Source organism: Apis dorsata, unplaced genomic scaffold (genome assembly GCF_000469605.1).
Source record: "Apis dorsata unplaced genomic scaffold, Apis dorsata 1.3 scaffold_525, whole genome shotgun sequence".
NCBI classification, from domain to species: Eukaryota; Metazoa; Arthropoda; class Insecta; order Hymenoptera; family Apidae; genus Apis; species Apis dorsata.
In genome coordinates this window covers 425,390-435,628 of record NW_006263748.1, presented here as the reverse complement: position 1 = coordinate 435,628, position 10,239 = coordinate 425,390, and the positions used below count along the sequence as shown (strand labels likewise).

At 17.0% G+C, this 10,239-nt stretch overlaps 4 protein-coding genes across 12 annotated transcripts in view; 2 read left to right on the top strand and 2 right to left on the bottom strand.

Moving 5' to 3' along the window:
* LOC102680352 (vacuolar protein sorting-associated protein 45) overlaps window positions 1–431 on the top strand; it is a 5,620-nt gene extending 5,189 nt beyond the window's left edge. Inside the window, exon 8 of the mRNA XM_006620665.2 lies at window positions 47–431. Within this exon, the coding sequence (XP_006620728.1) occupies window positions 47–245 (199 nt within the window). The 3' untranslated portion in view covers window positions 246–431. The remainder of the gene's footprint in view (window positions 1–46) is intronic.
* On the bottom strand, window positions 247–4,281 carry LOC102680581 (metaxin-1). Of its 2 annotated transcripts, XM_006620667.2 has the most exons (7): window positions 4,251–4,281; window positions 3,902–4,120; window positions 2,476–2,726; window positions 1,609–1,774; window positions 1,000–1,377; window positions 717–818; window positions 247–541 (listed from the first exon to the last, which is right to left on the bottom strand). In XM_006620667.2, the coding sequence occupies exons 2-6, from the start codon at window positions 4,022–4,024 to the stop codon at window positions 777–779; spliced, it is 960 nt and encodes a 319-aa protein (XP_006620730.1). In that variant the 5' UTR covers window positions 4,025–4,120; window positions 4,251–4,281; the 3' UTR covers window positions 247–541; window positions 717–776. The 2 variants fall into 2 exon arrangements, with proteins under 2 accessions (XP_006620730.1, XP_006620731.1); XM_006620668.2 differs by lacking the exon at window positions 4,251–4,281 and having other exon boundaries at window positions 3,902–4,123.
* A 775-nt stretch (window positions 4,282–5,056) lies between these two features.
* On the bottom strand, window positions 5,057–8,866 carry LOC102680812 (very-long-chain (3R)-3-hydroxyacyl-CoA dehydratase). Of its 7 annotated transcripts, none has more exons than XM_031512880.1 (5): window positions 8,850–8,866; window positions 8,368–8,513; window positions 6,196–6,430; window positions 6,005–6,109; window positions 5,057–5,930 (listed from the first exon to the last, which is right to left on the bottom strand). In XM_031512880.1, exons 2-5 carry the CDS (start codon window positions 8,467–8,469, stop codon window positions 5,365–5,367), a joined length of 1,008 nt encoding a protein of 335 aa, XP_031368740.1. In that variant the 5' UTR covers window positions 8,470–8,513; window positions 8,850–8,866; the 3' UTR covers window positions 5,057–5,364. The 7 variants fall into 7 exon arrangements, with proteins under 7 accessions (XP_031368740.1, XP_006620733.1, XP_006620732.1 ...); XM_006620670.2 differs by lacking the exon at window positions 8,850–8,866 and adding an exon at window positions 8,573–8,715 and having other exon boundaries at window positions 8,368–8,484; XM_006620669.2 differs by lacking the exon at window positions 8,850–8,866 and adding an exon at window positions 8,552–8,713 and having other exon boundaries at window positions 8,368–8,484.
* A 326-nt stretch (window positions 8,867–9,192) lies between these two features.
* LOC102681385 (vacuole membrane protein 1-like) overlaps window positions 9,193–10,239 on the top strand; it is a 4,888-nt gene continuing 3,841 nt past the window's right edge. The window contains exon 1 of one of the 2 annotated variants that reach the window (XM_006620675.2): window positions 9,193–9,582. The gene's annotated coding sequence lies outside the window, so the exon portion shown is untranslated. The remainder of the gene's footprint in view (window positions 9,583–10,239) is intronic. The other variant, XM_006620676.2, reaches the window with a different exon arrangement.

Here is a 10,239-nt window from a genome sequence, read left to right as displayed (position 1 = left end):
TATTAAAATATATATATATATTAAAATATATATTTATTTATTTTAGGCCACAAGATATTATTGTTTTTATGATTGGAGGAACAACATATGAAGAAAGTTTAACTGTTTATAATTTAAATAAACAAAATCCTGGAATAAAAATTATTTTAGGTGGTACTATTATCCATAATTCTGCAAGCTTTCTTGAGGAAATTCAACAAGCTACATCAGGCATTTTATTAAAATACAAAATTAATAACAATTGAATTATTATATATATATTTTTGCTTTAAATATTTATATTTATTTCTACAACTTGGAATTAGTTTGAATTGTTACATATAATATTTAATAATAATTACACTCTATTGGTAATAATATTAAAAGAAAATTGTAGTAACAAAAAATAAAAAATTATATTAATGTTAAATAAAACTTATCTTTTCAATGTAGTAATTTTCATTTCAATGATTTTTATTTTTGTAATATTTTTATGTTATTTATCATTGATAGATATAACTTCTGTAAATACATCTGGAATTTGACTATCCTTTACTGATACCTTTAACAAATATTTATAATTTTAATCTTTATATATTGATCATGATTTATATATAATTATAATGTAAATATAAAATATTCTACTGGAGAGAATGTTTCTGATTTTTTGCATCTAATTGTATAAATATAATAACATTAAATAATAAAAAATATAAAGTACTATTTTTTTTACATACTTGTAATTTCTTCTTATCTCAAACATAAATCCATAGTTGAATAAAAAAGTCTTGATTTATTTATCTCCTATGTCTCAGAGGAATTCTTACCAGCTTCCATTTCTAAAATCATTTTCATAAAATAAATTAAATTTATTTTTAATAAATGTTGTATGTATTAAATAATTTTTAAATAAAATAATATTTGATTTTATTTTGATTAATATTTCATTCTAATGCTATTTATTTGACAAAAATAAGATATTAATTGTAAATTGTAAATAATTAATTGAAAAATGTTTACCTCTAATATTCCAGTTGAAAATATGTAAGTTGCCATTACCAAAGTAGTGAATAAACCAGCAAGAAGTTGGTTACGTCTTTTATTAGGAAACTCATTCTGTGAGTATTTTTTTATATTTTGAGCATTTTCTTTGGCTTTATATTCACAACATTCATTTGCAAAATATTTTTCTGATATGCGTGAAATGAATGTTACTAAATTTGTACATGCTTTTAAATGATTTTGAAGTGCTGGATTTGGTAAAGGAGCTTTGAGCAAAGGTGCCAAATAAGAATATACAATAGCATCTAATATTGTAGGTTTTTGACCCAAAAAATATTGTGAATCTCCAAGACTTGTAGATAATAATGTCAAACATTTTTGCGCTTCAGAGTAGACCTATATTCCATATATTATTTATTATTAAAATATATTATTTATTATAAATATATACTTATTTATATTTATTATTAAAATTTAAAAAATAAAAAATATTTATAAGTACATAGTTTTCAGATTGATTAATTTTATTGATCTTACTATGTTGAATATATTTATATTATTATAAAATAAATAAAAAAAATAAATTGAAATTAAAATATTTTCAAAAAATCAATATTCTATCATTACCTTATTTTCTATAGCAGTTATATTATCTTCTAATGGATATAAAGTTACAAACATATTATGAGCTTGTCGTTCGAATTTTCCTGGATAATAAAAATTAAATGGAAAAGGCAATGCTTTACAATACCATGGTCTTATTAATTCATTTACATTCTTTTCATCTATCCACCTAAAAAAATTAATATTTTAATTTCAATTTTAATATTATGTAAACAAAAATCAAAATTTACATATTGATTTATATATTAATAAAATTATAATTATTTTTTTAGATAATATATATTATGATGACTTTAGGAACAATAATATATAAATACTCTAAAAAGATTATCATGTTAAATAAATTTTAGATAAAAAAAAATTAAAATTAAAAAAATTTTATTATTGATTATAAATTAAATATCAAACATACAATTTCTCTTAAAAAAAAAACATATCGCATTATTTAATTATTAATTATTTATTATTATTATTAGTTTTAATTATTTTTTATGAAAATAATATAGGCATAAAAAACATATGGATATTGTTAAGGAAGATCAATAATATTCAATAAGGACAATAAAATTAAAATTAAATGCTATATTTTTTTTTTATATTTATATTAGCAATTTCGCTAATAAAATAAAGTGTTAAAGTATTTTATTTTATGGAAAAAATTGTACTAAAAGTATAGAATAGAATAGAATATAGAATAGAAGGATAAGTGCGTGTGCGCAAGAGCGAATATCTGATATATTGAGTGATGTTAACTGTCTTATAAGAAGTGCATGTATATTAATAAATAAATAAATAATGTAATAATTAATAAATAAGTAATTATAATTAATAAATAAATATTATAAAAAACATTATATATAATATACATACCAAATGAATTGTAATGCCGGAAATAATTTTTCTTTTAACATTGTACCATAAGCCATAACCTTTGCACATTGTTTTCGACTTAATTCGTATTCTGTATTATAACGTTCTTTTCTGAAAAATTCTATTATATCTTTGACTGCATTGAATGTTCCATTTCTAGTTTTTAATACAGGTAAACTGCCATTGGGTGTTGTGAATGGATTACCAGCTGAATTGATTTTCAAAGGTATACCATTGAATTTGGCATAAACCTAAGAAAAATGTAAAGTATTAACTAATGTTAATTAACTTATTAATTAACTTATTTGCTTAATTAATATTAAAATATTTAAATTCACAAAATTAATACTAATAATAATATTAATTTATTAATTTGAAATTAGAATTATAATAATTTTCTTTTTAAGTTGTGATATATATATTATAAAGTATTTTAGTATATTATAAAGTAATTTTAATAAATTACGGTTTTACCTATAATTTTATGATTTAATAATAAATAGACCATGGTTAATTAAAAAAATATAATATATTAATATTAATGTAAAATGTATGAAATTTAATTATATAAAATTATATAAAATCTTTTGAATTATTCTGATTAATTAATTGATTTCTAATTTTTTTCATAATATGCAATTTATATAATTTCTTATAGAGATATAAAAATTTTTATAATACTTAATGTTATGTTTTAGAATTTATCATATACAAAATATTCATCAAACATTTTTAATAATTCTATTTAATATTACAATATTATATACAATAACTGTAAAGCTTTTATTTTTAATTATTATTTAAATATATATGATTCTATAATATATTATAACAATTAATTTATTTAAATACATAAATTATTTATATAAAATATTTATAAGATATTAAAAAGTATATTATAAAAGTTATATCAAACATGTATATTTCTTATATACATTATTCAAAATTTTTCAATAATAATATTTATATATTACTATTATAACTTTTAAATTTTCATCTTATATATATATATTTTTTTTAAATATAAACATAATAAATATTTATTTCTTAGAATATATTTATTTTAAAAAATGCTATCATAAATTTATAATATTGAAAATTTAAAGTTGAGAATTAATCTTAATTAAAAATATATTAAATGTAAAATTATTTTAAATGCTATAAAATTAAAAATAAGTTAAATTTAAATATATCATGATTACATATATACATATATATATATATATTTATTTATTTATAAATATTAACTTAAATTATTCACAATTAAAAATATTTTATTTTACATAATATTAATAAACAATTATATTTTATATTTATAAACTGTAATTATTATTCTTATTTTTACAAAATTTAAAAATAATCAAAGCATTTAATAATGTCTATGTCAATAAAATTATTAAAAATATAACCTATATAAATTACATACCAAAACCTGTAAACATTCCGTGTCAACTGATGGTAAACCCCAATCACCTTTCCAAATACTTAATTCAAACATGTCCATATTATCAAAAAATAAAAAAAAAAATGTATCATTTAATTCTTTCATACATTAAATATACAATACTCCCACGTGATACTTTTCACCATACAGTAAACAAAGATTTTTCTCGCTATTAAACCGGATATATGGTTTTGTGTTCAGCTGAGAAAGTAATCAATAAATTAAATTGCTAAATTCAAAAAAAATTTTGTATTACCACGATTTTATTCACTTATATTATTATATATGTATTATATATTATATATACATATGTATACACACATGTACTTACATATCATATGAATGTAATAATAATTATACATATATTATTGATTGTGATTTATGAATTAGATATCTTTAATTAAAGATTGAAATTTATAAAAAATATATATGATTATATTTATATTAAAAATTTTTAATTTAATAATTAATATGAATTTAATATAATTAAAAAGTATTAATTTATTATACTTAGTTTTATTAGTTGTATTTTAAAACTTTTTAATATTTTTTTTTGTATTGACTATGGTATAATATATAAAAATTATAGATATATAACAAAAGTTTTACATTATATTAATATAATGCATCAAGAAAGAAATTATTTTAGATTAATGATATTTTATTGAAGAATATATCTATATTTTCTTACGAAAAATTATTTATTTCAATTATGATATTTTTTAATATTACAAGTGATTTCGTAATAGGTTATGTGAAACAATTTGATTGAAATAAAACAAATTTGATGAATTTATAAATTTATTTTAAGATTCAATATATTCATTTTAATTTTTTTTATAAAAATTTCAAATATAAGTTTAAAAAATATATATATATATATATACACAATTCTTTAGGATGTTTTTCATTCTTGTTTTAAATAAATATAAATTATTGAAATATTTAAAATTATCTAAACTTTCTTTTACTATTAAATTTTTGTGAGTTTTAATGAAGTATTAATGAAAAAAGTTAAAAAAAAATTTTTAAATTAGTAAATAACTTATATTTACAAAGATTAATGTTTCATTTAATTCTTGATGTTGAATTCTATTTAATAAACTAGAAATAAATGGAAAATAAAAATTAATTTTTTATTAATATTTGGTTTATTTATTAATTACAAAATCATATACTATATATACATCAAATCTCTACTTGTATTATAGCTATAGAGATAGGTAATATATAAATTAAAAATAAAATATTTCACATTTTCTAAATAAAAAAAAAATTTATAAATTTAAAATCTTAACATATAAATATAAATTCAAAATAAATATATTTATAATAATAGTTTTTTGTTTATTCATTTCACTTTAATTCTAAGATAAATTGTATCATTAATAATTAAATCATTAATTGAATTTCCTAATATTTTAGTTTTGATATTATTTATTACATCATAAATATTTTTTTTTCAACTTAGATTTGCCTAGCTTTTTATAACGTATTTGATTCATACGAGACATTAGCATATACATAAAAGGTAAACAAAATATCAGTAAATATATCTTTAAAAATGATGGGAAATGAAATGCAAAATTCCAGGAATTTGGTAAAGAGATAGTAAATTTTTGTGTCTCTTCAAAATAGGGAATATTTCTTAATATTATAATTCCTTCACAAAGAAAACCTAATGGATATAAAGGCATCCATATTGTATATCTTAACCATTTTAAAAATGAAATTTCTATTTTAAGTAACTGTGTGATATAATAAGGATATCTCACTATTTCCACTGTACTCCAAATAAGAAAAAGATAAAAAATAACTGGTTTTGTTTGCATACGTGGTTCAGCTTCAATCATAGTAAATAAAATAAATGCTCTGCCTCCAACTTGTATAAATGTTACAAGTGTACTACTTTTAGTATAATCAAATAATGCATGCATAACTTCTAAGAATTGTATAAGTTGTATGAATTTCATTGCATTTCCAACAGCTATATATGTTTCTTTCATAGAAGCTACAATTCAATAATGAGATATATCACTTTAGAAATTATGAAATTTAAAATAAGTAGATCATACAACTACTAACCTGGCCCATCTCGTGAATACATAATTCCTATTACAGTAAGGATATATATAAAACCAACAAATTGACAAAGATTATAAATAATTAGATATACTTTTTTGAAATCTTCTGTATAAAATAAATAATTATAAATTAGTATTAAAATTTATTTTATTATATATTTATATATTAAATCATTTTATAATAAATCATACCTTTTCTATAACCAAACTCTTCTTTATGAAGTTTATCATACATGTCAGGATAATCACTACATACATCTCTCTTTTCTTCTTCATTATCATTTAAATCTTCGCTTGTCCATTTATCAAAATCAATTTTTAACCATGATGGTTTTTGTGGTTGACTGGTTAATCTTGGCCACCAAGCAGAACATTTTTTTCCCAATATAAAGTCAACTTGACGAGCTGTTACTTTATAATTACTTTCCTGTAATAATTTATTTGTATTATTTATATTTAAAATATAAAAAAATGTTCTATTTTTATTAAAAAATAAAAATAAACAAATTAAAAAAAATAATGATAATAATAATTATATTTAGTAAATTTTAATATTTAACATTAAATTTATAATATTTAATATTTAACTTTAATTCTTAAAAGAAAATAAATCATAAAATAAAGCGATATGAACTATTTTTTATTTAAAATTCATTGCAAATCATTGCAGATATCTAAAATTTAATTATTTCTTAAATTAAATGAAATGAAACTCTATCATTTCTTTTTTTTTTTAGGATGATATATTAATTTTTTCTTTATTTTCATATTTTCATTATTTAGTTAGATTTTGTTAAATTTAATAATATTTATTTCAAATATTTGATATTATTTTGTATAATTGTTATAATTTTTGTATAATTAAAGAAATATGAAAATGAATTTTTAATAATTGTGATAATGATAATAAACTTGATAATAAACTGATGATTATAAACTTTTTAAATGATAAAACATTGAAATGTTATATTAATTTTTTTTATAATAAATTACAACTAAAAATATAAATAAATGTGATATATTTTGTACACATATTACATATTTTGATATAAAATATCGTAAATTCATAGTGATTAATAACAGAAATAAATAAATAAATAATTAAATTACAGGTGTATTTATGGGCATGAATCCTAAAGGAACTCTATTGTTAAAAAACATTTTAATATTTTAATTCAAATGATCTAAAATTTTAAAAAATGATTTCATAAATCAAAATAAATAAAGAAAAATAAAAACTAAATCCAACAATTAATATACCTATATATTTTATATTTCAAAAATTCAAAAATATTATTCATATAATATTTAAAATTTAAATTAATCAATAAATTTGTGGATATATTAAAAAATATTCATTTATCTATCACAACTTTTTTATTTTTATGTTATATTATTATCTAATTTATTTTATTTTTTTTTAAATTCCAAATTATATTATTATGTTTTTATTATAATTTTTCATAACTGATAAATACTAATTTTAAAATAATTTTAAAAACTATTTTTAAAATATCGAAGCTCTTAATCCTAATTTAATTATACCAATTTGCCTCGTTATTTAATGAATAAATGAATCTTGGTTATTTTTAAAATATTTTTTAAAATCAAATCAATAATAATGATTTTATGTATATTTAATAACTTAATTTTTTTTATTTATATTTTTTTTATATTTATAAAAAAAGTTAAAACTTGATATGAAATATATTTAATAATCTTTTATCTTTTTTAGAATTTGTAAGTTTCTTATATTACTAATTATATATTATTATAAATAAAATAAATAATAATGCGCAAAAAAATTTGGAATAAAAAGTATAATGAAACTTACTAAAACATGCATTAAATAACTTTATATATTTTTCACAATGATTGCTTCAATAATATCCAATGATTTTAATAAAATTTAAGATATTGATAAATATATATATAATAATCATAACCAAAATCTTAACTATAGATCCAATCAATTATAAATAAAACTCATATAAAATTTATAAAATGACATTAGCATTGAACTTTTAAATAAAATAAATAAGAACAGAAAATAATTCATATATGAAACATTTTAACATTTGATATTATAATTTAAATCTTGGATAAAAAATAGAAAATCAAATGCTTTTATTATTTCATTACAACACACATTATTTTTGTAATTTTTTCAAACTTTACATATATTTTATTAATTGATTAGAATAGTAATTATGACTATAATTATTATATATATGGATTATTAATGTACTAATTTTATTGAAATCAAAGAAACATTTCTAAAATAGCTTTTGTGAAATTTATATATTACACTGTTACTAATATAAATCATAATCATATAATTTATCTAAACAATATACATGTTACCTCAACATTAATAGATGAATGTAAATCCAAGCTAAATCCATATTTATTAAGACCTCTAGCACCTTGCCCATAAACAGTAACCTTTAATTTGTTTTCATTCATAGAAACTTTAACACGCTACAAAGTATAGTTTGATCTATACAAACCTATAAATAATAGAATGCACATACTAGAAATTACATACCCAAGTATCAGTCAATTCTACCTTTAATGTAATTTGATGTTCTGTTTGAGCCCAATATACAAATGGTGTTAAAATATCTGCCATTTTTTCATTGTATATTTTTATAAATATAAATTTTGACTTTTATTTATATAATAAATTAATAATTCGTTTTAAATCAATAAAAAATTAATAATTTTAACTTTCAAATAATCTTCATTATTATATATATATATAGATTATTATAAATATATATATATATAAAATGTATAAAATTGTTAATTGACTGATATAAATAAAGAAAATTATATATACTAACGAAAGTTAGTATCAACAGTCAATAATGTTTAATATTTAACTTGAACTATGCTATACTAAAGATGCAAGAACTGCATACCTCAATTTTAAAATCACTTACTAATTTCATACCAACATAAATAAGTATTGTTTTTCTATTATCTTAAATTTGAACTTTTATTTTTATAATTATTATGAACTTTATGTATAAATATTTTTTATTTTATTAAGATAAAATATAAAAGATAAAAATTTTTATATTTTATTTAAAAATTATTTATTTAATAAAATTTATAGATTTGTAATTTCTTGAAGGAACGCTGATTGGTTAATGTCTAGTTGATTATATATGTATAAAATATAAAATATGAAATATATCGTTAGTATTATATAGGGGAATAAATTTTAATGATGTAATGAAAAACTTTGCATATCTTTACTATTTAACAAGCTAATGATAAGACATTTTTATAGATGTAGTTTGTACGTATTCACACTTATCAGTATATATAGAAAGTTCTATAGGTTATAGTTCTATATGTATATAAATGTAAACGTGTTACTGTAGTCGAATTGACAATTTGATTAAATTGATTAAAAATATCAACTTTTTTAAGTGCACATGCTAATTATCGATCGTTTAAGATACTACAAAGCAATTAATTTTTTATTCAAATGTATGTTTTATGATGATTTGAATAAGACATTTTCTTTTGACTCAGCACTTAGTCACATTCATATTTTAAGGTTAAAAGGTAATTCAATTATAATTTATTCAATCTTATTATATTATATTATATTGTATTTAATTTTTCATTAAAAAGAATTGTATTTTAAAAATATATGTTTTTTGCACGTATTTATTTAAATAATATTATATAAAATAAATTTTCAATACTGAAATATGTTTTCATGGTTTAGTTTCACGTGCGATTTATTGATATGTATTTATTGATTATATATATTTTAGAGATTTTAAATAATATAATTCTCACAATTTTTTACATTAAAATTTTATATATTCTAAAAAAAAATGTTAAAACGAAATTCTACATGTGATATGAAATAAATTTAATGAAGTATAAGATTAATAATTAATATTAAATTAGGTTGCAAACATATTTAGAAGAAATCTTGATTGTTTATTATATTGTTTGTATATTTTTTAAAAAAATATATTATTTGAGATATAAATAATTTATAAAATCAATAAACTATTATAGATAAAAAACATAAAATCAGTTTTGATATTAAAAAAAAATTAATAATAAATAAAATAATTAAAAAAAATAATAAATATTTTTAATTATTTTATTGAAAATTAATTTTTTTTATATTTCAAATATATATAAATATATATTTTGGAATAAATTATTTTAATATTATAATAATATTTTGATTTCAAGTTATGT